The 27,259-nt window shown below is 44.8% G+C and overlaps 1 protein-coding gene across 2 annotated transcripts; it reads left to right on the forward strand.

Annotated features, from left to right (window-relative positions):
* Positions 1–209: 209 nt before the first annotated feature.
* Positions 210–26,866, forward strand: LOC129821976 (large neutral amino acids transporter small subunit 4-like). 2 transcript variants are annotated; one of them, XM_055879768.1, is made up of 15 exons: positions 210–442; positions 2,433–2,649; positions 9,903–10,143; positions 10,514–10,569; positions 10,678–10,754; positions 16,992–17,084; positions 17,299–17,432; positions 18,289–18,491; positions 20,502–20,645; positions 20,916–20,933; positions 21,158–21,284; positions 21,476–21,608; positions 22,002–22,075; positions 22,160–22,283; positions 22,563–26,866. In XM_055879768.1, exons 2-15 carry the CDS (start codon positions 2,490–2,492, stop codon positions 22,722–22,724), a joined length of 1,746 nt encoding a protein of 581 aa, XP_055735743.1. In that variant the 5' UTR covers positions 210–442; positions 2,433–2,489; the 3' UTR covers positions 22,725–26,866. The 2 variants fall into 2 exon arrangements, with proteins under 2 accessions (XP_055735743.1, XP_055735744.1); XM_055879769.1 differs by lacking the exon at positions 20,916–20,933.
* The last annotated feature ends 393 nt before the right edge of the window (positions 26,867–27,259 follow it).

Raw genomic sequence — 27,259 nt, forward strand, 5'->3', positions numbered from 1 at the left:
GAAAATAAAACAATGAGTGCACCGGTCCTTATTTAAGTTAATCGTATTTGTCATAACCCCCCCTATTTAAATTAATCGTATTTACAATAACCCCCCACCCCACCCTGTCTTTTGTGTCAAAACAGTCGCTGGCTGTTGTCACCAATTAATTATTTAATTTAATCATTTAAGCGCTCTCTGATTGGTTTGCGCTCGTCTCTAGCTCAGGACCTGGCCAATGGAGACCCGGGCTTGTTTGTGCAGCTTTCGGTGCGAAAATAAAAGCAGGAATCTGCGTTGAAGAGATGTTGATGCAAAGAAACAAAAGATTGAGTATAGTCTAACGTCTACAGTATATAGATGTTATTTGTTTTTTGAGAATAACAACTACAGATTTTAAGACAAAGACAGAGTTCAGTCAGTGGAGAGGCAGGCGACCTTGTTCGTGGTTCCAGACACTCAGGTATGGTACTGCACTTTAGGGATGCGCTACTGTTATTCTACGGGGAGGAATCTGTAAACTCTCTACTTTGATTTGATTGAAAATTGATCACTGAAAAAAAAGATATAAACTATGTTACACTGAGTGTGTAGAAAAGCAACATTGTTTTTATTCTGTCATATCTTCGTAGCCGACCACGAAATTATGTAGATTGATTATCCTAGACAAAACATGCAACAATGTTTCAATGGAAACTTATCTTAAGATGACAGTGTGTGTGTATAGGCTATCAAGGAAAGTATGAGTCAATTACACAATTAATTTGATGTTGTCGCATGATGTGTTTATTGTTGATTGCAGTGGTGTTAGTTTTCCCTATAGCAACTTTACTGTTACATGATGTGTAGTCAACATGGTTTTAGAGGGGGTGATCATCCCAATTATGTTTTTGTTTATGGTGTTTTGCTTGAGTAGACTATATACCGCCTCGAAATGTTACAATTATTATAGGGAAATAACAGCATGCAGTGGACTTATAAAATGTATTTTAAATGTCGACTTTTTCAGTGTCACGTTATCATTTTATTTGCTTCTCTGCAGATTGAGTTTAAGAGTTTAGAATGGAATAATATAATAGTAAAACATATATATTTCCATAGAGAAATGTGCGCTTTGCAACGAAGTAGAGCCATATTAGGTAATACTGTCTTACTTGTGCGTCCATGTATTCCTCTTTTTAGTAATAACATTAACATTGCGTGGACTTGTTCTGCATGTTAATAGTGAAACCATTAAATGTCGTTGCTACCAAAACAGCACCAATAAAGGACATTGAGATTTTTTGGAACGGCATGGAAGCTGTAGGCTAATTGCAGCTTTGGTGCGTATGGTGAGACTATTCCTATGCGCGGCGTGCTGTGTTTACGATACTGAACAGCTGAGCTTCATGCGAAAGAGATTGGGTGGTGGTGCAGGAGGAGGCTGAGGCGCATTGAGACCGCTGATGATTTCAGTCCAGTTCAGACCAGTTTACAGAGCTGCTCATTTCCGCACCATACTGTTATTGTTTAAGAATCTCATAAGGACAAGGCTAATGAAAATATAGGCTTAATACACTTTTTCCATAGTACTGAGGACCTGACCTTCACACATATCGATAAAATAACTAACATATATAAGCAAATATGTAGTGAAAATAAAGTTACAGTGAAATCAGGAGAAAAGAATACCTCATAGACTAATATAAAATGCCATGCATGTCTAATAGTTAATTGGCCAGCGTGGGTTTGTGTTATTTAATAAAAGGTTTGTTGCTCATCGCTGGTCATACAATTATTTGTGAATGAATTTGAAAAAATATAAACACTTTTCCGGCTACATTTCGTGATACATAGGCATAGTGGAGGCAAAGTATCCTCATTATATATAACGTCACATTATTAGGCCATTTGCATGTATTTACGTCGGGTGAAGATGGCGATGGGAACAAAAAGGAGATGTCGTTGCTGAGAATCTCGCGCCGCACTGGTTCGAACCGGCTGGAACTTGCCCTCACGTGGAGTCATTCTTGGTAGCGTTGTTAATATGCAGCCAATGGTAGAGGTCCAGAAAACTATCTGCCAATCAGAGGGAGCTATGGCGGGATTTTGGTACATTAGTAGGAGGGGTTTTGTGGTCCAGTCACGCTCCTGTAAGAGCTCAGCTGTTTTGTAATAGTGAAAAATGATTATCCTATGAGGACAAAGACAAGGGATGCCCAGTGACTTAAAGACGGATAGCTTCGTCTTCTACTGTACACATACCATAATTAGCATAATGTATTGTTATTTGCAATGGAAATTCATGTTTTGCATCCTTGTGTAGGTACATCCCCTTATGTATAGGCTATCTCTGAAGTATCCCTCAACAACTCATACACAGTTTAGTATTGTACTGATGTCAAACAACTACCAAATGTGTCTCTTCACACTCTTAAGCCTGGCCCTTACCATGTATCAACCTTATCTTCCAGGCCACCAGCCCTCCTTTGTTCTACGTGCCCCGTTGTGCCCCTCTTCTCCCCGTGAAGATGGCACCCTCCCTGGCCACAGCCTTCTCCAGGCGCTGGTGGATGGCTGTGACTGCGGTCATAGAGAACCTGCTGTTTTCTGCTGTGCTGCTGGGCTGGGGCTCCCTGCTCATCATGCTCAAATCTGAAGGCTTCTACTCCTACCTCTGCAGAGAACCTGGTAAGGCTGTGTAGCATGATGCACTATAAACAAAAATGTATGTTGTGGACTGTTTTTATTACAATGAATAAGAAACACCAAAAAGGGATACCATTATTATATGTGTTATTACACAAGTATTGTACATATGAAAATTATGGTCGTTTTTTTTTTGCTTCAGTGAATGCTTGGTTTAAATGCTTGTTTCATTGTGACATTTAGCAACATTTGTTTTTCTGACATTTTTTCTATATCAACTATTGCTGTCTCACTCAGCAAGTGAGACACGTGAATGGATATCACTTGGGCTTGGAAGGTCTGACAAATATTAAGTGTGTTTTAAGCAATCCTACTTATTATACTAATTTAATTCAGCAACAAAAGGTGTTTCTATTTCACTACTGCGAGACAAAGATGACTTTATGTGTCTGTGTAGTTTTAATTCAATCACATTGGTTGGACCGGTCCAACACTTCAATAGTGCTCTTTAGAACAATACCATTTAGAACAATACCAATACCAAGTTCTTTCATTAGGGGTTACAATAGAATGGTGTGATAGAATGTTCAGAGCAAATGGATATTCTGTGGGCGAGGGTGGGATGAAGTGATGGGCGTTTCTAATCCAATCACATTGAGCAGACGAATTGTACGAGTTTCCACTTACATTTGACACGATCAGTTCCCCCATGAGGGTCAATGCAAACGAAATCAAGGCCACATTCACAAAGAGTCACAGAGTAGGAGTGCTGAAAGAAAAGGCGGGCCTATTAACCCATTAACATCGGCGGGGCTGTAGTGGAGCGGGTCAAGAGTTTCTTGGTGTCCACATCACCAATGAACTATCATGGTCCAAACATACCAAGACATTCGTGAAGAGGGCCCGACAAAACATTTTCCCCCTCAGGAGACTGAAAAGATTTGGCATGGGTCCCCAGATCCACAAAAGGTTCTACAGCTGCACCATCGAGAGTATCCTGACTGGTTGCATCACCGCCTGGTATGGTGACTGCTCGGCATCTGACCGTAAGGCGCTACAGAAGGTAGTGCGAACGGCCCAGTACATCACTGGGGCCAAGCTTCCTGCCACCCAGGACCTATATAATAGGCGATGTCAGAGGAAAGCCCATAAAATTGTCAGAGACTCCAGTCACCCAAGTTATAGACTGTTTTCTCTGCTACCGCACAGCAAGCGGTACCGGAGCGCCAAGTCTAGGCTCCTCACATCTTCTACCCCCAAGCCATAAGACTGCTGAACAATTCATAAAATCGCCACCGGACAATTTACATTGACACCCCCCCCCCCCCCCCCCTTTGTACACTCGCTGTCTGTTTGTTACCTATGCATAGTCACTTCGCCCCCACCTACATGTACAGATTACCTCAACTAGCCTGTACCCCCGCACACTGACTCGGTACCGGTGCCCTCTGTATATAGCCTCGTTATTCTTATTCTTATTTTGTTACTTTTATTATTACTTTTTATTTTAGTCTACTTGGTAAATATTTTCTTCTTCTTGAACTGCACTGTTGGTTAAGGGCTTGTAAGTAAGCATTTCACAGTAAAGTCTACACTTGTTGTATCCTAGATCAGCACCTAGATTAGCACACTACTCTGAAATGCTTTATGAGTACAGGCCCAGAACATCTTCTGCAGATGATTACCTGAATTGGGGTTGTTGTACAGTTTTCTTGATGATGTTGCCATAAAGGAGAGTGAATGGCCTTTAGCCAGGCTGTATGGGTGCGTTTTTTTTTTGTGTTGAAAGTGTGTGAGGGGGTTTTACTAGATCATTGGCCAAGACTATTGCGTTGTTTTCATCCCCGCCAAAGTTGAGCTTTGAGAAAAAAGAACACGTCAATAGTCAGCCTCTTTAACAAGCCTGATGGATGAAACCAGGGGGTGGTGGGTGCGGGATCTGGGGTGAAAGTACCAGGTACATTTCTGTGTGCTCATAAGGGTATCCTTTGTTTTGTTGGTTTATTCGCATCCAAATGCTACAGCGAACCGGTGACTTGGATCTTTCTCCTCTCTCTCTCTCTCTGTCTCTGTCTCTGTCTCTGTCTCTGTCTCTGTCTCTGTCTCTGTCTCTGTCTCTCTCTCTCTTTTTGTCTCTCTCTCTCCTCTGTTCTCATAGTCTATGACTCATCTGTCCTCCTTTCATCTTTCAAACACATCGATACTTAGGGAGGCAGTGGGCATGAGGGAGAGGGAGGGAGAGATAGGGAGAGAGAGAAATATATGTCATCACTGAGACCTTGAGATGACAGGACAAATAAAGCACATCATCATTAGGTAGGTCGTAACCTAATGTCATTAAAACATGGCCTGTGATGGACTAGATGACATGATAATATTGACAGATCATGGCCTGTGATCGACTCAAGAGTCCTCTGATCATCTGCCACAGTGCCTTCTATTTGCCAGGCAGCATTTAACATGTGAATAGGCCCTTTCATTTATGCAAATCAGGTCAGTCTCGACACTCTTTCATCCTTTTCTTCTCGTATGTTTTAAAATATGAATGCATCTGTTAAACAGATTGAGAATCCTTCATGTGTTTGGTGTCATGGTGACCTTAGTCCCCATATCGTTGGTTCCATTTAAAGGATCTGAGATTGGACAATGGGCTGCTTCTGTTTTGGTCTGCAAACGGAAAAGTGTGTGGTTAGGCCCGACACTGTGAAGTGTGAGGCTCGCATTCCTCCTACATGCAACACTGTTGACTCTCAGTCCCTTCGCCTCTCTCTATCCGGCAGCTCTTGTGTTTCGTCACATAAACTAGCCTGTCACCATGCCCCCATTGCATTTATCTTGGTAGAGTTTGTTAGTTTAACACTGTAAGGTGTGTACTGTTAACTTAGTTCGGTTTACACTCAGTTTAGCTAAGGAATGGTTCACTGACAACGTGGACAGAACATATTGCACAGGAAATATCAAGCCTCTTGTTTTTATTCTTCGTATGAAGCATCCAGTGTCAGTAATAATACAACTACCACCAAATACCCCATTAGGTTTTAAGTGTACCAATAAGCATACCAGTTGATAGAATAGAATAGAACAACTTTATTTTTCTGTAATGGAACTTGGAAAAGCAAATTTTTCGTAACTCTTTCCTTGTGATGTATGGTCAAGGTCCTAAACGATATCATAACCTCCATCGATAAGAGAGAATACTGTGCAGCTGTATTCATAGACCTGGCCAAGGCTTTCGACTCTGTCAATCACCACATTTTTAATCGGCAGACTCAACAGCCTTGGTTTCTCAAATGACTGCCTCGCCTGGTTCACCAACTACTTCTCAGAGTTCAGTGTGTCAAATCGGAGAGCCTGTTGTCCAGACCTCTGGCAGTCTCTATGGGGGTGCCACAGGGTTCAATTCTCGGGTCAACTCTTTTCTCTGTATACATCAACGATGTCACTCTTGCTGCTGGTGATTCTCTGATCCACCTCTATGCAGACGACACCATTCTGTATACTTTTGTCCCTTCTTTGGACACTGTGTTAACTAACCTCCAGATGAGCTTCAATGCCATGCAACTCTCCTTCCATGGCCTCCAACTTCTCTTAAATGTAAGTAAATCTAAAAGCATGCTCTTCAACCGATTGCTACCAGCACCTGCCTGCCTGTCCAGCATCACTACTCTGGACGGTTCTGACTTAGAATACGTGGACAATTACAAATACCAAGGTGTCTGGTTAGACTGTAAACTCTCCTTCCAGACTCACATTAAGCATCTCCAATCCAAAATTAAATCTAGAATCGGCTTCCTATTTCGCAACAAAGCATCCTTCACTCATGCTGCCAAACATACCCTCGTAAAACTGACTATCCTACCGATCCTTGTCTTCGGCGATGTCATTTACAAAATAGCCTCCAACACTATACTCAGACTGCATCTAATTTGCTATCACAGTGCCATCTGTTTTGTCACCAAAGCCCCATATACTACCCACCACTGCGACCTGTATGCTCTCGTTGGCTGGCCCTCGCTTCATATTCGTCGCCAAACCCACTGGCTCCAGGTCATCTATAAGTCTTTGCTAGGTAAAGCCCCGCTTTATTTCAGCTCAGTGGTCACCATAGCAGCACCCACCCGTAGCACGCGCTCCAGCAGGTATATTTCACTGGTCACCCCAAATCCAATTCTTCCTTTGGCCGCCTTTTCTTCCAGTTCTCTGCTGCCAATGACTGGAACGAATAGCAAAAATGACTGAAGCTGGAGACTCATATCTCACTCACTAACTTTATGCACCAGCTGTCAGAGCAGCTCACAGATCACTGCACCTGTACATAGCCCATCTGTAAATAGCCCATCCAACTACCTCATCCCCATACTGTTATTATTTTTTTTTTTGCTCCTTTGCACCCAGTATCTCTACTTGCACATCTATCACTCCAGTGTTTAATTGCTAAATTGTAATTATTTCACCACTATAGCCTATTTATTTCCTTACCTCCCTTATCTTACCTAATTTGCACACATTGTATATAGACTTTTTTTCTATTGTGTTATTGACTGTATGTTTGTTTATTGCATGTGTAACTGTTGTTGTTTGTATCGCTCTGCTTTATCTTGGCCAGGTCGCAGTTGTAAATGAGAACTTGTTCTCAACTAGCCTACCTGGTTAAATAAAGGTGAAATAAAAAAAATATTTAGAAAATGGTGTCCCTGTCTTTGACCCCCCCCCCCCCCCCATCCTCTGCTTTAAGGTCAAGTCTATGGCAGGGGCACATAGCTGGAGTGTCTGTGTCAGGGCCAGTGTGGAATGAGTGGAAGTGTGGAATGAGACTTATTTCAGCAGACTTGAGAGAGTAGAGAGGACTCCCCGCTTACCCCTCACCTCACCCACCTTGTGACCCAAAGCACTTACCTGACAGAACTCAGCCTTACCGGCTTCCTTAAACTAGCCTGGTCACAGATCTGTTTGTGCTGTCTTGACAACTTTTGTTTGGGCTTGACCATAGGAGTTGCCAAGACAGCAAAAACAGACCTTGAACAAGGTACTTAACCCTAATTTGCTCCAGGGGTGCCGTGCTACTATGGCTGACCCTGTAAAACAACACATTTCACTGCACCTATCCGGTGTGTGTGACATTATAACATATTTGTTTCCTTTTTTAAATCTGGCACCAGGCTAGCTTCCTTCCAGCTCTTATTAGCCAACTATTTGAATCAGTGTTGTCTCAGTGTTATTAGCGCTCAGTAACAGTGGGATGTTTGCGGTGTTTGGGAGGACAGAGAGGACATTATCTGGAGTTGATGAATCTTCTGTCTGCTCACTGCTTTGAAATAGATAGAGCTTTAAATGCCGATGATGATGATGGAAAATACTGTCAGTTGGTTATCTCTGGCTTCCTCCGATGAGTCAATGTGAGGAAATGCAGACATTTATCTTTCCGCTTGATTCTGTCAGTCATTTACATGTATCACTGATAAGTGATCGGGTCAGGCGTATTGAGATTGACACAGCATCTATGGGCAGATCGAATGATAGATAGATTAGTTGAAGATTGATTAGTTGATTATTACACAAAGCAATGTTTGTTTTTTGACATGAGTAAGAAACACATCCATTTCCCCCTGATGGATGATCAGGTTAAAGATGACAAATATCACATTATGTTCTTATTATGTTGGCGATGTAATAATCTTGTTAGAGCATGGCCTTAGAGTCTGAATGTTCTAATTTAGACTAAATTACAAGGAAGATAGCTGCAGGCCCTAGCTCGGTAAATGCGGAAAAAGTTTTATTCAAATATTTTAGACTAGGTGAACTGTAGTATCAGAGCAATAACGTCACAATCGTTTTTGTGTCATGTGATTTCAATGAAACTGGATGTTTTGCGAGTCATTAGAATCACGATGTAAACCCTCAGAGCAGAGAAGGGAACAGTGTTTTGTTTGAAGGCGTTATGAGGTCTTTGTTGCGCTAACATAGTGTTTGTGCTCTGCATCGCTCAGGGCTCTTCCCTTATTGACTCAGCAGCAGCACAGGCTTACATTGTCTGGATTATTCAGCAGTAAGAGCCCCCCAGCCAGGCAGGCCCAGCTGCCGTTGGCCTTCTGCTAACCTATGTGTTAACTACCATCGACCATGACCTTTAACCTACATATTATATAATACAGCCATGTCTACTCACAGCCTCACTCTCAAGAAAACAACAACCTGCTTTTCAAGACTGCATGAAAAACATCTTGTTACCGAAGGTTTTTGGAGAGGTTGTCCAAAGTCACATCACCTGAAAAAAAAAAACACAGAAAAAATAACAGTTTGTCTTGCATCCTATCCTCCCCCAGGCCCTTACTCAATGCCTTACTAGCTCCCAGAGGCCACTAAACATATTCTTTTACGAGACTTGTCACTGTCAAGGCTGTCATCATAGTCTTTAGTTTTATCTGTTTTGTCTGAGTTAAACTCATGGAGACTAGGGTATTGTCTACAGTTCTCTCTCTCTCTCCTCAACAACAAGCCTCATAACCAAGTCACTGGTCTCCAGTCCTTTTTAACAAACAGTGCTATGAAGTATGAAAGATGGACATAAACGACTGATGATTGGAGTGCTCTGTCTCTATCCTCTTGGGGATTCACTTTGGGAACGTTTGGGGGTGCTAAGGTGGTTGGGTTGCCATGGAGCTGCCTTGCATGGGGATTCAGAGTAGACCCAGTGTCTTCCAGCTATTTTTTGAAGCTTGTTGATCCCAGCAGTTTCTTACAGTATCTTTCACTGAGCTTTTTCTGTCTTCCTGGCCTGTCCATGGCTTTCACTGTCTCAGGAAGAGACACACGAGACACAAATGAAACACAAATATAGGCGTGCCTTTGAGGTGGATGGATGACTTTTCAAGATGTTTCCTCTGAAATCAATGGCCTCAAGTGAGGGTGGATGTTTCTCAGAACACTTACCAAAGAAATGTTGAAATCCAACCCCAAACAAACGTATATTCAATCTGCACTCTCAGAATGTTTTCATCATTCAGATGGTCCATAACATTCTCCGAATAGGCACATTCTATCTAATCAAGCTAGAATGTGAAGTTTTGGAAGGAACTTTAGAGTGATTGTTTCGTCTGTGGGTCTTCTGATCAAATTAGCACGACTGTCTTTTCCAATCCCGTGTTGATAGTCTGATCATGATTCATTTCTCTACCAAAACACCAGGAATCTCTTTTTAATGTATGTTTTGATACCGTCTATGTATGATGCTAAATATTTTTTTCCCTCTGGGATCATGAAGTTGAAGGTTCCATAAAGTTCTCTTGTGCCTCCAGGTAACAGCACGAGTCAAAACCAGTCTGAGCCAGTCCTGGTTGGGGATGAAGAGGGGATCACCCAGAGCCCCGTGGTGGAGGAGGAGTACCTCCAGATGAACGGCTGGCCCATCTGTAAGGACCAGGATGAGATGCTGAACTTGGCCTTCACTGTGGGCTCCTTCCTCCTCAGTGCCATCACCCTGCCCCTGGGCATTGTCATGGACAAGTATGGCCCCCGCAAGCTCCGGCTGCTCGGCAGGTAAGAGAACAGAGACAAGGTGGTATGTACAGTTGGTGGTATGTACAGTTGCGGCCACTATAATTTAAGCTAAGGTGTTGGGGTGACAGTCTCTGTACCCAGGTTTGAGTCCCGGCAGGGGCTGGACCCCAAATTCGCTTTACTGGTGTCAGAAGTGGGGTGGCGGTATTGGCAGAATAATTGCCGCAATGCACATGCAAACACGGCACTCTAAAGTTTTATTGAGATTGTCACAAAAACCTCGGTACAGGGTTTAATACTTTTAGTGGCCGCAACTTCCTGCTGCAGATGTTTTTATGTTCTGTTTCTGACTTGGGTCTGTCTTTGTATGAAAAGCCTTCCTCATATTCAACCTGTTCTGTTATTTCAGTACCTGCTTTGCCTTCTCATGTGTCCTGATCGCTTATGGATCGAGCGACCCCAGGAGTATGTATATTTCTTCATTCTTTCTTTATTTACTCAACGTTCTATTCTAGTACAGTATGTATGTCTGTTCCACCCCGTCTACTTAACACATGTGTTTTCCCTGTACAGATCTGTCCATCCTCATATTCTTTGCTCTGGCACTGAACGGGTTCGGAGGAATGTGCATGACCTTTACTTCCCTCACGGTAAGTGGTGTCTTCACCTGTACTGCAGGGAGAGGCTGGGGAGGGGAGAGAGGGGAGTGAGCAGAGAGAGGTGGGGATGGGGACAGTGGCGGAGGGGAGAGTGCTAGGGTGCAGGGTGGAGTAGGGAGACAGGGGAGCAGAGAGAGGAGTGAGGAGAGAGACGTGGAGAGGGGAGCGAAGAGAGAGGGGTGGGCGGGACATGTCATAAACCCTCCCATGGGGGTGTCATCAGCATGGAGAAAGTGCTGCATCACAGGGAGGCCATGTGCAGAAGGAAAAGGAGAGAGACAGACCCTGCCTTGGAAATCAATTATTCAACCGTGCTCTGGTCCAGCTGAGAGCCTAAAAAAGACACCTCCTCATTACTTATTCATGATCCTGACAGGGACGCAGCCCTTTGATTGGGTGTCCCAGACCGCCAGGGTTCACAGGCAGCTAGACTAAATGTTCTGATTGATCTTGCCTTAGGACCGGCCGGGTTTTCACTGACACAATGGTGTTTACAGATAACGTGATTTCCTTGTTTCATTGTTTATCTGCGTAGATAAAACACAGACAATGACACACGCACAATCATTTTGCGAGAAAAGAGACACGGTATGCTGAGCTGACAAACAGGAAGTAGGAAGGCAGTCACACTTAGCGCTGCTGGGGTTCGTTCAACCCCTCCCTGGCAGTTTCCTGCCCCTGGCCTCCCCACCACCCCCCACTGCAGGGGTCTGTTTGTCTGTCTGGCTGGCACACACACACTACCACTACACCCAGAAGCTGCCCAGCCGATTTCTTCTGCCCCCCAACTCCCACTCCCACTCCCATACTGTAGGTGTTGTATTAATTTTCTCTGGTTTCATTCATTCCCCACGCCAGCATGTCTCAGCCTGTCCTGCTATGGCTGTTTAGTTGTGTGTGTGTTTGTGCTTGTGTGAGTGCCAAAGAACTGGCCTCTGGCGTTGTTTCAGCTGTTCTGTTGCAGTAACCTCACTGCGGTAATTCCTTGCTCTGACTAACAGTGTGTTTTACACTGCTGGTCTGGGTTCATGTTGTTCTTGTACAGCGGGACCTTTTTTCTTCTGAACGTTCTTCTTCTCCTCCCGGGTATAGGGGTCAAAGGTTTTCACAGAAGATTTTGTAAACTTTTTTTTATTCAAATGTACCCTTTTTTCCCCCACAAAAGACGAAATGGATACATTGTATCTCATTCAATCAGTCTGAAGTCATTGAGTTTGTCCCCCACAGACAGTTGATATGATTATGTTTAGGTTTATTCTGTGTTTCAAAGTCATCTGGATTGTAGGTTTACACGAAAGGAAAGCTATGCGCCGCGATACCCCTACTCCATCACCTTTTTTCTTTGTTTCAATGTGTTCTCTTCTTCCTGGTTCTTCTAATTTGCTGAAGGGGGTGGTTTAGCAGCTTACCCCCTCCCTCCCTCCTTCCCTCCCTCACTCTCTCTTCCTATGATTGCACACTCAGCACTCTGTGTCCCAGGCAGTACAGCTGCAGTAAACAAGTGGAGGAGAACCCAAGGCTGCAAAAGAGAGCTCTCCTCTACACACCTCTGTTTTCTATCAGTAAAGTGCCTAGCCGATCACTGTCTGCCCGCAGCCCTTCTCCGGTTACCAGCAGCTGTCTGTCTCTCCCTCTCTCTTCTCCTTCCCTCCCTCTCTCTTCTCTTTAATAGCTTTGAACTCAGTCTCTCCCTCAGTCAGCCATAGTATTAGTAATCACCACTGCAGATATCTCTCCTAACCTTCCTCTATCCATCGCTCTCTCTCAACCAGACCTTCCCCCCCAGCCCCTCTCTCTGCACTCTTCCCACGCACACACGCACATGCATACACACGCAGCGCTCCTCCTCTTGTACATTGCGGCACGTGTTAAGATGATTCTATTATCTCTGAGTCATGTTTTGCATGAAACACTAATCCTTTCTATTTTAGGACTTCTTCATTGGTCCCAATCCCTCTCCGGGATTTGTGTCATTAGGTCCTTGGGGGGAATTAAGTTTCAGTCTGGCTCGATAAACCTAGATGTTTATTTACTGCTTCCTGGCACTTGGAAAGAGAACGATGGAAGGGGTAGAGAGATGAATGCTGAGGTGGACTAATGATAGCCCGGGCCCAGATCTGTTTGTGCTAGTCCCACATTTACATATGTCGTTCTCTTGCCAGGAAAGCACAAACAGATCTTGGACCATGCTAGACTAACAATAGCTCTTCTCTACTCAGACAGGGTCGCCACCACGAACACCGACACCCCCCCTGCCTGTAAAATGTCCTAGCATCAGATGTTGACTTGCTAACTGGTGCTTGATGACACTATTCGACTGTGGAGTACTGATCGCAGGATCATGTTGATTTCCTTATTAAAGGACATGGATGGGTCGTAGAGGCAGTCAACTGCTGCACATGCTGTTGTTTTTGCTTTCACTGTACACTCGGCTGTAGGTTTAATGTCCTGTAGGAGTGGATAGGGATTCACAAGGCCAGTACTGCAAAACAAAGTGTTGACGACAGAGGGAGAAAGAGTGGTAGAGTGATGGCACAGAGATGGAGATATTCAGGCCGGTGTTGCCTGCGTGTGGTCGTCAGGGACACAGCATGTTGACTCATTTTATGATGGAGTTCTGTCCTGTCAGGATTGGACCGGTTTGTACTGGTTCCCTTTGGCTGCTGAGAACCAGCCCAGTAAGCAGTACAGCTTTTACGCAACAGCAGTCCCTCTTCTCTCTTTCACTTCTCTGTTTCCCCCCTTCCGTCCATTTCCTCCTTGTCTGTTCTCTCTGGCCTTTGTGCCTCAAAGGCTTTCCGTTATTCCACTCTTCCACTCTCCTCTTTTCTCTCCCACTTTTTTCCCCGTCTGCTGCACTAAAGATAACAATCATTGCTGCCGTCACACAAAATAATCAGATGAACCCAGACGCAATGGGTTTGTTTTCCAAGTAGAACTGCAGTGCACGTATTTGAGACACGCATGCACCTCCCCTTGTAAGCAACATTTTGATATGCAAAGTGTAGAATGTGTAGTATTTACTTAGATTAGGATAGGACTGCGTCCTTAAATGGCTTTAGAAAACTGCTTACCACAGGCATTCTTTACTGTCTGCAAACGTCACTCAGCATTTCAGATAGGGATTTTCTCAATTTTCTCAAGTGATATCTACTAGCACGTAGCCGAGTTTCACCGCTGTGAGTGTCTGAAAGTGCATTGCAGACAGTTTGTTATCTGCTCAGGGCACAAACACGGCACTGACCGCAGTGTATAGAGCCACAGTTATCAGCCTGTATCGGTTAAAGACTACTGGATTGCCCATCATGTTGTTGATCCCCCACAACAAATCAAATGTTATTGGTCACATACACATGTTTAGCAGATGTTATTGCGGGTGTAGCGAAATGCTTGTGTTCCTAGCTCCAACAGTGCAACAATATCTAACAATTGACAACAATACACACATCTAAAAGTAAAGGAATGGAATTACAGAGCAACCTTGTTTAGCTTCCAGTACATCCTATAGAGTTAGACATTGTTCATAGTCCAACACTCTACAAACAGACTTATCTCCATGACTGTTCAGATCCCAAAATGGAGCCAAATAGAGATTGGTAGGTGAATGCAGACAGTCCACCATTTGTATTGACCCTGCCTTTTCCTCCTGGCTCCAGCATAGCTAACAGAGATGGGTCTGTGCCCTAAATGGCACCCCATTCCCTATACTGTGCACTACTTTTGACCAGGGTCCATAGGGACTTGGTCAAAAGTAGTACACTATGTAGGGAACAAGGTACCATTTGGCATGCAGCCAGAGACAGTACTCATGAAACAGGAACAGGTAATGTCTCAGGTTAACTGAGATTGGCCTAGAGAGAAAAGAGTTGGCCAATCATTAACCAGCCCTGGGTTGTCGTTTCTGCCTCTGAACACTGTATTTAGTCATGTCTGATGGAGTAGAATTCAGGAAGTGTTCCCGAAATTGGAGCACTGGTACTGTGGCCAGGTAGATTAGGAAACTCATGGCTGCACCGCTATCAGGGTCAGTAGGCAAACATTGTTCAACGTTGCAGAGAGAGATGTCATTATTAGTGCTGACGTGATTTCCTTATTCTACATCCTAGAAAGTATTTCTATCTGAATGTTCTACAATGTAGCACCCCTGGGCTTGAACTAAGTGACACAGATCCTGTTTCCCAACCTGAACCTGCCTGTTCTCACAAGCTGTAAATCTACCTCCTTCATTACATTGACAGTTGGATATCCTTCTTATTATGTCATAGTTAAACAACATAATTATGTGGTTTGATTTCTGCACGTGAACGAGAAACTTGCCCGTGGTGGTTTGTTTTGGGAACCACCACAGTAACTCTAAGTCAAACTGACTTCAGACCACTAAAACTAATGAGGCACCTACAGTAAGTGCAGCATTTAAGCTGGGAGCTGGTTTGGACCTTCAGATGCGGTTGATGTTTTAGGCTCTACTTTCTGTTGACAATTCATTATTTTTCCCTTTCCCCTGCATGTCCTTAATTTGATCAAAGGCAGGTGAACTCGTTCCAATACATCCAAACCTGGTACACAAAAATATTAGCAGAACAGACAGACAAAGGGTGACTGGGACATAGGTTAGTAACTGTTTTGGGCTGGCTCTGTCTGTCTGTCTGTCTGTCTGTCTGTCTGTCTGTCTGTGTCTGTCTGTCTGTCTGTCTGTCTGTCTGTCTGTCTGTCTGTCTGTCTGTCTGTCTGTAACTGACTCAGTGAGGTCATGTGATAGTCTGATGACACACTGACGGTCTGGTGGTGACAGATAGGGGAACTGAGGAGAGCAGAGCAATGGAAATCACATCCCTGATGATGATCAAGCACATTATTCAGCATATTCCATATAAGTTTATTCCAGGGCAATGCCACAGCCAACACTGCTGATTGAAGCTGTGCTAAGTGGGAGGTTGGTAGAGTGCTAGGAGTTATGGTGGAGAGGTAGCCTTGCATAAGACCAGTGTTTCTCTCTTCTATCTGCCAGCCTGACACACACACACACACACACACACACACACACACGTTAGTTTTACTAACCTTGTGTAGACCAAACAATTGATTCCCATTCAAAATCCTATTTTCCCTAACCCCTAAACCTTACCCGTAACCTAACCTTAACCCCAAACCCCCAAACCCCTAAACCTAACCCCTAACACATAAACCTAAAATACCCTTCTTCCTTGTGGGGACTGGAGAAATGTCCCCACTTCTGGTCCCCACAAGGATAGTGAAACAAAACACACACACACACACACACACCTCTTCTTGTCCTGACAACGAGGCACCAGTGCTGAGTTGCAGTAGAGCTTTACTCACTCCTACTGTAAGTGTCATAATAGAGATGGTCCCAGCTCATTTCACTTCTCCAGGAGTACTGGAATGTGATTATTAGTGTAGCTGTCATGTGGGCCGTTTTGATTCTGCCGTTAACCTTTGTTCAAATTAGTGGTCAAGGGTAATGCCGTCTGGGGAGGCCACGGCACGAGGTGAGAGATTTCCTCCATGGCTCGGACAAGTAGGGAACCTGTGGTGAGGGTGGATGGACGGATGGAGAGATTTGTTCCGGGGGAGTTCTTGGAGAACTGTTGAACTATGACCCAGTTCAACAAATATGCCATGAAACAGCTCTGTTCAGGAGTTGTTGTGCTGGTGTTTCTATCAGTGGTGTTTTTGTTCTCCCTCCCCTTCCCCGACTCTGTCATGGGAGATTCAAGTGCACACACAGTGGAGATATGTTGTTATTTCAAATTGTATTTTTCTTACTCTGTCTCCCTCTACCTCCTTCCTTTCCTCCCCTCCCCCTCGCTCCCTCCTTCTCCTCTCAAGGACAGTTGTTTACAGTTAGGAGTTGAGAACAGCCTGTGCTTTAAGCTCAAGAAGAGGGCTACATATGCAAGCTGCTCTGGACTTTCTCTCACTCTGTCATAAATAGTGTGGGGAAAGCATCACCAAGACTCCACCCACATCACTCATTCTCTGTCAACAACCTCCCAAAAACATATTTACAATTTCCTAATATGATGTCATGCCTTCCATTTTTGGAAAAACGGTGACTGAGCGTCTCTATGGCTATTCATGCGTTTTTACACAAGAGTCTTTATGCACGTGTTTTTACACAAGAGTCTTTATGCACGTGACTGCATTGGTCTGATTCAAGTGTGGCCCAATCTTATGTCCTGTCTCTTTCTTGTGTTCTCTCCTCAGCTTCCCAATATGTTTGGTGACCTTCGTTCCACCTTCATCGCTCTCATGATTGGATCGTATGCATCCTCCGCTGTCACCTTCCCTGGGATCAAGGTAATTTACACACACATCTACTTAGCTAGTCTACGCACTCATGCACATCATTATGCATGCACACCATTATGGAGGTTAGCTATCAAGGCGAACTATGCTTTCTACTATCAGGGCTACCTGTTTGACTCTACTTTCCTATTCCCTCATGGCAGTGTGAAGGTCGGACACAGAGGCTAATGTTGTGGTTGTTGGTCCCTGCTTCCTCTCTCGTCAGGTGATCTATGACCTAGGAGCCACCTTCATCACCATCCTGCTGGTGTGGGCTGCCTGCGCTGGCCTCGTCTTCATCAACTGCTTCTTCAACTGGCCCCTGGAGCCCTTCCCTGGACCTGAGGATATGGACTACACGTAAGACACTCCTCAACATCACACTCCTCAACATCACACTCCTCAACATCACACTCCTCAACATCACACTCCTCAACATCACACTCCTCAACATCACACTCCTCAACATCACACTCCTCAACATCACACTCCCCAACATCACACTCCCCAACATCACACTCCCCAACATCACACTCCCCAACATCACACTCCTCAACATCACACTCCCCAACATCACACTCCCCAACATCACACTCCTCAACATCACACTCCTCAACATCACACTCCTCAACATCACACTCCTCAACATCACACTCCTCAACATCACACTCCTCAACATCACACTCCCCAACATCACACTCCCCAACATAAAATGAGTTCGCTTTCTTAGTTATTATTAGTTTTACAGCATACTTTCATTCCTGGTAACCTAAAAATAGCCAGACATTCCTGTAACCTAATGTTAGTTCAGTATTACTAGTATTTGCTACTTATATCACCAATTATGTGATATAACATATTATTAGTTACAGTATAGCATTAGTTCTAACCTAATATTAGCCAACAATAACAGGTTTAGGGGATAATACTAGGACTTGAGGTTCATCTACTTAAGCTGGAGTTGGAATATTAAGGCCTTCTATAGTCTCCATTCTCCTTGGAGCTCAGTACACTACATCCCCCAGCACACTTTCCTCTGCAGCATGGCGAGGGCTTGAGGCCCTGTGTACAGGAAAGCTAATGAGGTGAGGAGCTCAACTGGCTTTGCTCTCATACAGCTGGATTTAGTCTCATCCTTTCCTCTGTTTTGGCCTCTTCCCCTGCTCCCTTTCTCCCTCTCTGTCTCTCTGTCTCTCTGTCTCCCTCCATCCCTCAGTGTGAAGATCAAGTTCAGCTGGCTGGGCTTTGACCATAAGATCACTGGAAAGCAGTTCTACCGCCAGGTGACCACGGTGGGGAGACGACTCAGCGTGGGGAACAGCATGAAGCAAAACCCCACGGAGCTGGCCCAACAGGAGGGCAACAAGCTGTGTCTCTCCACCGTTGACCTGGAGGTCCAGTGCAAGTCCCAGGAGGAATGTAAGTGTCTGGCCAGGCCACATCTGTCCATCCCAGACTAGAAAACATGATGCATTTGATGTCTTTCAGATGGAGAGTAGGAAAATAAATAATGACTGCATTTTCTGTGCACATTGTGAGTGTGATGGGGTTCATTCTCAAAATGGATTTGCCATCATGGGTTTCAAGCTCTGTACCTCCACATATCCATACTCCATGAAGCCAAAAGCCAGCTTGCCAGTTTCATTGTTACACCTCATTTGGACACAACAAAGGACACGTCTGCCAGAAACCTGTCTGATGTTAAAAGACCCACAAAAACTGTCCAACACAACATCCTGCTCCAGCCATGGTGTAGAATTTAGATAGGAGAAAAATAGATCCAACACAACAATACAATGGATCATTGTAGCCCTGCTTTATGGGTAAACAGAGGTAAACAGTCAACCATATGTTAGATCTGGGCCTGTAGCTTGTATTGATCTTGGGTCAGATGCCCCACTTTTTCATATAATCATATTTTTTATGATATAATCGGCTAAACTGATCCTAGACACAGGTTTAGATCTAGAATATGGTCGACTGTTCCTCTATGATGGATTCCATTCCATACTCTATAACTCTTTGTAAATACGGGCTCTAACTACAACAGTGCAATGTTGAGGTTTCAGAGTGGGCTCGCCCACCAGCCAGTGTTTAGGTCCCAGCTGCCAGCTTGTCTGAGGGAGCGCTGTCATTGGCTCTGAGGTCACCAAGGCCATCCTCCCTCTCCCAAATTAAATCCTGCAAATGCGCAACTGGCTGTGAACTTTGCCTTAACCCAGATTTGTACACTGCAATCAGCCACTACCCTCCAAAACACCCTCAAATCAGCCACGTGCCCCCTCCTCCTTGTTGTGCCCCCTCCGCGCCCCCTCAGGTCACAAACTCCCAGCGGGGCGCCCTGTGGTTCTCTGCAGGCTCTCTTTGGTACCAAACGGACCGTGCAATCGTTTCGGACCGCATTCCAAGAAGTGCTGCTCAAGTGGCGGTGGTGGGGCGGGCCAGAGGGGCCAGAGGGCAGGTAGCAGTCAGTAAGGGTTCTGGGGGGCGTCATTATACACACAGGATGGATGCCCGCGGTTCTGTAACCCTGCTGGACAAGTTCCATGTATCAGGAGGTTTTCAAGGGGCCCCTCTCTCTCCCTTTCTCTCTCTCTCTCTCTCTCTCTGTCTGTCTGTCTGTCTGTTTGCCCACTCATCATTCTGATATATGTGATGGTGGTGATCTATTTGGTTGAAAGGATGGGACTTCTTTTTGTGGATTGGTTCTTATACCAACCAACCCGTTACGAGACTGTTTTGTGTCATGACGACTGTTGATCCTGCTGTGGTCACATACTGTAGTGTGCCAGTCAAGAATGTAGGATCAGATCCCCCCCTCTTATTCATTACGATCTGCAAGACCAAACTGATCCCAGATCCTACTCTGAGACACTTTGTGAATAGTACATATTATGGGTCCAGGACACAGGGGAGACCCAGTGTTATAGACAGAGACAGACTGTTAGAACCACCTGCTCTCATGTACCAGCCTCTAAGCCCCTTGTCCAGCCGGTATGTCAACTATGGTCCAGTCTCCAGAGAGATACCTGCAGCACTGGGTAATAAACGCTGGACACATCTGTGGCGTGACCATTAAGACTTTTCCACTGCCCTGCCGCAGCTTTTACAGCTTTGAGATCAGTAGATGATTAACGGACCATGGCCCCAGGCCCCTTTGCTTACAGCGCGGGCCCCCACATGTTACCTTGCCACCCAGGGACCCGTGGACTATTTAGACTTCGAGCTTCCCTATTTCCCTCCCTCCATGTTGATTCTGAGGTGAAGCAGCTTGCCCTGGTAGTTTTCCGTCACAGCATGTGGAGCAAATGAAAAGAAGGCCCATCCTGTACAGTACACACAGTGAAACCTCACTGCGAAATATTAGAATCCTGTGTGTCACCCTCCGTGTTCTGTTGTTGATCTGTCTCTCCTCCTGTGTGTCCACAGCCCAGTCCTTCATGAAGAGTGTCCTGAGTCCTATCTTTATGCTCAGCCTGATCACCATGTGTGTCACCCAGCTGAGACTTATCTTCTACATGGGAGCCATGAACAACATCCTGGAGTCGCTGTCCGACAGAGACTTCAGCACAGGTGTGTGTGCGCCTTGAAAATGTGCCTGGAACACGGACATGAACAGCTATCAATCCTTTGTAGTGTTAATCTAGTAGTTTACTTCACGACTCGTCACATAATTGCTATTTTGTCATTCTTGCAATCTTGTAACCTCCTTTGTAATCTCGCTCACCCTGGAGTTGTTTCACACTGCCCTTATTTCAGTCTCTGAATTGCTTCGGCTAATTCTTCTTGGTCTGTCTCTCTTCCTCTTCTTCCTGTCACACTGACTTCTTACTGCCTCTGCAGAGGAGAAGATGGAAGTAGGTAAGACTTCAGGCTAGATTAGATGAGCACAGCCCATCTATTCCCCTCTCTGCCTCTGACACTGATTCACTTTGACTCAAGACTCTGGCCTACCTCATGAATCATAACCTAAACTGCAACTCTGTCCATTTTGCTGTGAACACCATGCTACTTTGATGGCGTGTAAGCTTTGGAGGCAGTGTTCCTGGGGAATAACATGTCTCTGTCTCTGCTGCCGTTCACAGTGAGTGTGTACACCTCCATTTTCGGAGTGCTGCAGCTGCTGTGTCTGATGACCGCGCCGGTGATCGGGTACATCATGGACTGGAAGCTCAAAGAGTGCGAGGATGAGAACGCGAAGCCGGGCACAAGGTGAGTTTCGCACGCTCGAACGCGCCCAAGCTCGCACGCACATGCTCACTCATGCACACACACTCCAAAAGAGCCTGTGCCCTGCCTCCCACATACGCCCCTAGCATCCACAAGACCGTATCCACAAGACTGTAATCTGTATAACCAGAGAGTATAAGTCTGTGTGTAACATGTGATGTCCCCTCTGATAGAGATCTCACCCAGCCCAAGCGTCGGGACAGACAGATCCAGAAGATTACCAACGCCACCCGGGCCTTCATCTTCACCAACCTGCTACTGATAGGCTTCGGGGTCACCTGCCTCGTCCCCAGCCTCCCTCTCCAGGTAACTCGTCCCTCTGTTTCCTCTCCTCCGTCTCTCTCTCTCTCCTCTAGGTGCGGTGGAGAAGCACACATTTCACTGCGTGTATCCCAGTGTTTTGTAAAGCTCACCTAGACCCAAAGGGAGTGATCTTGGTGCAGAGAAAGAAAGAGGGCGAGTGACTCACATGTTATTGCAGCTGAGCCGTTATTTAATGCAACAGTGTCCCCTGGCGGACAGAAGTGCCATTACAAGTTATGCAAGTTATTTCCAACCCAGTTCTGGGAACATTTCTGTCCAGTCATTATTTATTAAACATGGACTCCATTTTAGGATGGAGGGACAGGGCAACATGCATGCCTGTAGATTCTAGAACACATCATGTTGAACTATTTCTCTTTTCTTCTCTGTCCTCAGATTCTATCGTTTATTCTGCACACCATTGTGAGAGGATTCATCCACTCTGCGGTTGGAGGGTTGTATGCTGCTGTGTAAGTGTCTCCGGCGTGTGTGTGTGTGCGTGCGTGTGCACAGTCCCCTCCACCCAAGCGCCTCATGCTGTTTGTCCTCCTTAGGTACCCGTCGTCTCAGTTTGGCAGTCTGACAGGCATGCAGTCCCTCATCAGCGCCCTGTTTGCCCTGCTGCAGCAGCCCCTCTTCATGGCCATGATGGGCCCCCTGAAGGGAGACCCCCTATGGGTAAGAGAGCAATGACCTTTCACCCTTCCCAGAGCTTACACAAACTACAGGACACCTATTGCTCACTAATGCTGAAGACCCAAGTACACTTATGTGCTATGAGCATAATGCTGCAAAGGCTACTGTATACGAGTGATGTGTAGCAGCCACCTTGTTCTAAAGTAATCTGCCCAGAGTACATGTCATAGCACACACTGCTGCCCCGATGTGAAAACAGCAGAGCCGTTCGCGCCTTTCTTCTGACTGATGATGTCACTTCCTGTGTTTGGTTGTGCACAGGTCAACGTGGGCCTGCTGGGGCTGACGGTGCTGGGCTTCTGCCTGCCTCTCTACCTGCTCTGCTACAGTCGCCAGCTCCAACGCCAGAAGCAGGAGCGCGAGGAGGACCCCAAGATCTACGTCCAGATCAACAACGGCAGCACGCACGAGGCCTTCGTCTAGAGAGACAGACTGACGGACGGGGATTATTTTTTTTTCAACAAAGAGAAGGAGGAACGGAGAGAGTGAGGAGGGGAGAGGTCACAGGTGTGACTGAACTGTATGATGAATCGCAATCTCACCCACCAACTCCGGTCCCTCTAACCGTCTGCACTTGCACTCAGACGATACTCTCTCACACACACACACACACACACACGCAAAGACACACATACGAACACATACACACAAGCACTCGACACATACACATATACACACACATACAGTATATGATCACAAATCTCAGAGAACTACTAAGATAAACACACACACACACACACACACACACACTTTTACACTCCCCAACACATCATCGACTATGTACACTGTGAAAGAAACGCAACAACACACATGTTGTGAAACCTCTTCAACACACACACGCACGGTTCCTTTTCCAGGGACACACCACTAAACGGACATTGTTCATCAGCTCACAACTGGAATGGGAAAGGACAGCCGCTGGTCTGGGAACTGAGGAGAAAGGAGAGAAGAGGGAGGAGGTTCTCCACGGCGTTCTCCTCCCTCCCAGTCTCCTCTTTGTTTCAGTTCTCTGTTGTTTTTTTCATTTCATTTTTTGTCAACGATGCCATGCTCACTCTTGCCTGCCTGTCAGTGCAAAAAGAGGACACTGGTTCTCCGTGACGCCCAGCAAAAAGAACCAGAGAGGAAGCAAGCGTTCAACGCCATGTCAAAGTCCTCCAGTGCTGGATGTGGTGACTTGAACCAGATAAGATGACGTGCTCCTCACAATTATAATACCCCACCACCAGTGTTTTTACATGTGTTTTCAATGATGCCAGTAACGACATCGCCTCACTTTCTAATTCTGATCCAAGTTAGTCTCATACTGCCCTGGAGGTCCTCTACTTCACACCCTGAGAATTGGTTTTATGATTAGGATGTTATTGGAGCGTTATTGGAGCGTTGTTGGAGCGTTATTGGCGATAGGTCTGTATTTTTCTCCGTGGTTGTTACACGTCAATGCCTCTCTATCGTCGCAAGTGGTTTGAACTAGAAGTATAAGCGAAAACAGGTTGTATAGACGTTTCAGTACTCTAAATGGTGCTAAGAGTTCATACCGCCATAACGTTCCCATTAGGTTCTGTAACGTTGCCCGTAATGTTGGGGATAGTCATCATTGTAAATGAATTGGTAAGAATGGAACCTCATGCAACCTTCAGAAGCTAGTCGACGTAACCTTCTCATCTAGCGAGTGTTCCTTCCAGTGTCTCAAAGACCAAACCTTGTGACTCAGTCTTCTAGTTTTGTTGTTAAAGCCACAGAGAAGCTGTCGTTTCAAGACTGTTCCAACAGCTCTAGGGAGACAAGAAAGCAAAGGCTTGTTGTTTTTGTAACATCAGCACTCTAGATAAAAGCCTGCGTCGATAGCTGTCCTTTGAGCCCATTTGAGTAAGTGATTAGGCCAATGGGTTTCCAGTGTGCAGTATGCAGGCCAGCGTTTTACTTCTAGGGAATACTATGTGACTGTGCTAGTGACTGTGCTTCAAACAAAAGCATGGCACCGGTTGAAACAAACCTCTTACCAGTTATAATATGCCACAACAACATAGGGTACAGCACAGCTACACTCTTAGAAAAAAGGGTTCCAAAAGGCTTCTTCGGCTGTCCCCATAAGAGAACCCTTTTTGGTTCCAGGTAGAACCCTTTTTGGTTCCAGGTAGAACCTTTTTTTGTTCCAGGTAGAACCTTTTTGGACAGCAGAATAACCCTTTTAGGTTCTAGAATGATAATCTGTTTTCTAAGAGTGTAGACTTGGTTATCAAGCTCCAATGCATGGGCCTATATCACTCTCACCGGATACACTAACTGGTCTTGTATTGGCAGTCCTCTTTGTAGTGCAGAATGAATTTCTTATTGACTTTGTGTTTTCTTTTTATTGACGATGAACAGATTTTTGTTTGGTGTCAGATCTGTTTTTCAAAAAGTAATAGTTTTATCAACTGTATTTTACCTGCAATATGATACTGACATACCCTTCAAGCTTTTGTTCTGCTTCAAGACAGATGTGATTGAGTACAAATGGCTTGACGAGATAGGGTTTTAGATAGAGAGATGTGTAGTTTAAGGTGAACTGTGGTTACTATGGACTTATACCTGGTACTGTTCTACACTACCTGAATTACATTGATGCATTTCAATTCTGATTCGCTGTAGCAATAAGTACTTCTCTGAGTTGCTGAGCAGACATCTACTTTTTCCGGCAACACATAACCCTATGAACAAACACTGTTGTCCAACCACATACATATACACACACACACACACAATGCAAGAATGTGGATTGATATAATGCAATGTTTATTACAAAGGTGCTTCTCAATGACAGGAACATAGACTAGTTCATCTATCTATCAATCTAGCTATGGTTTCACCTACAAAGACTCACTTTGTAGCGACAAATGACTTGAATTATTGAATTCCAACTTGAACCTTGATTCACTTTTCGAATCAGAAAGGGAGACAGAGATGCTTGAATATGATATCTGATTCTAAATCCACATTCTTGCAGCTGTCGTGACCGTGGGACCCAGGTGGGCGGGCAGGCAGGTCATGATAGGACGCTATGTTCTTGAATGATCTGTTGCAGGTAACCGACACCGGAGAGAGAGCGTGACAACTTGATTGATGTAGCTCTACGTCCGCCGATGCAGTATTTAGACTGGACGGGACACCTGCTTTTCCCTCAGTCACTCACAGAAGCACGTCCAAAGACAGCCATGTAACCAGCCGATTGCCTCTCTATGTGCTGATGATTTGAGACGTGGATACGGCAAGTTGGTGCCCCACCCTCTCTCATCATGACCCGTCACGTTGATCCATCCATGTTCAAACCACTGTCCTGAACTGTTGCACTGACAGACCTGTTTCTCCACTGCAGTCTCACCCAAACACCACCCACCCAAGAGATCCTTCACATACTGGCGATGGAACTGAGAGACAATGCTAGAATCCCCAAAAGCTTCATCAATGAAATAAGTGAGAACTGAATGGCACATATGCACCTTAGTCCTCTTATCAGGATCTCAATGCTATTATTCTGAATGGCCTGCACTGAAATATAACATAGACAGTGCACCACTTGCTAGTTCTGCATGTTAGCATAGAATGTATTCCCAGTCGTTTTTTTTTTATTCATAGAAGAATGACATTGGAACTGCAAGAATCGGTTATTTTTATATTCAGTCAAAGTTACTTACCTTGGGTGGTCTTCGTCTCTCCTCTTGTAAGCCCTGTCCAGTAGGTCCCTGTCCCGCAATGTAGAATGGCTCATTGCTACTGACTGCTCTTTGTCTGTTTGGGTCTCTTGGTTTCAAGGATCTACACACACACACACTGATAGAGAAACAGGTCTAGGCATCCTCAACATCCTTACATTGAACATCACTCTACTTGTCGTTTACATGAATTTATTTTGCGAAAGGAGGAAAGACTTGTGGAGAATTCATGTATAGCCCTGGATAGACTGGTTCTTGTGTCTTGAACATATGACTAGAGATTGCAGGTGGATTCTGATAATGATGCTATACTGTACTCCAGCACAATGAATGTGGGGTTGGGATGATCTTCATTCCCTCAGTATGGGAGAATCAGCACTTTTTACACTGCCATACCTTAAACTGTCATTCTACTCAGAATGCCGTCACCGTAGTTCTTTTCTAGACGTGACATACTTTTACTACTATCCCCTTCCCTTGGATGTAAAGTGTGATTGATTGACTGGCTATTCTCTGATGACGAAAGACGAGCAATGATTTTTGGATAGAAGGTTTTAATGATTGTGTGTCACTTTTAGACATTGAGCGGGAACTTCAGCTGAAACACCAATGCTTTTCCCTGACTTGTACCTTATTTTTTTTACTCAAATGTTTATTTTGTTGTTTTACATTCTCCTTTTTGGTGTTTGTTTCAATATGTATTTAATGTCTATATGCTGTATATTGGATCTCATTTTTTGTTGTCTTCTATCACATTATAGCCATTGTTATTGACATTTTGAGTCATTGTCTAAATGAGAAAAAAATCAATATATGAAGAAAATAAACAAACAGATTAATTTGTAAAATAAAGTGTCCGTTTTGTAATTATTTGACCTTGTTTGACGTTTTTGCACGTTTCCTCAAAGTGTGGTGGATTGTCAATCACTATTAATGCAAAATGTGTTAAATAACCTATATTATGAATGACATATAAACAGAATAAAACACGGATGGCCTGCAGATGCCACCTCTCCTAAATCCAACCACCCTGGGGGAAATCCCACTTCTCAGGGTCAGGCTATTGTGGATTTCATTTTAGACACATTTTTGTGGTCAGGATCAAATCAAATCATCAACTCAAATGTTATTGGTCAAATACACATGGTTAGCAGATGTTAATGCAAGTCCAGCGAAATGCTTGTGCTTCTAGTTCCGACAGTGCAGCAATATCTAACAAGTAATATCTAACAAATTCACAACGACGACCTAATACACACAAAT

Source organism: Salvelinus fontinalis, chromosome 24 (assembly GCF_029448725.1).
Source record: "Salvelinus fontinalis isolate EN_2023a chromosome 24, ASM2944872v1, whole genome shotgun sequence".
In the NCBI taxonomy this organism is placed as follows: Eukaryota; Metazoa; Chordata; class Actinopteri; order Salmoniformes; family Salmonidae; genus Salvelinus; species Salvelinus fontinalis.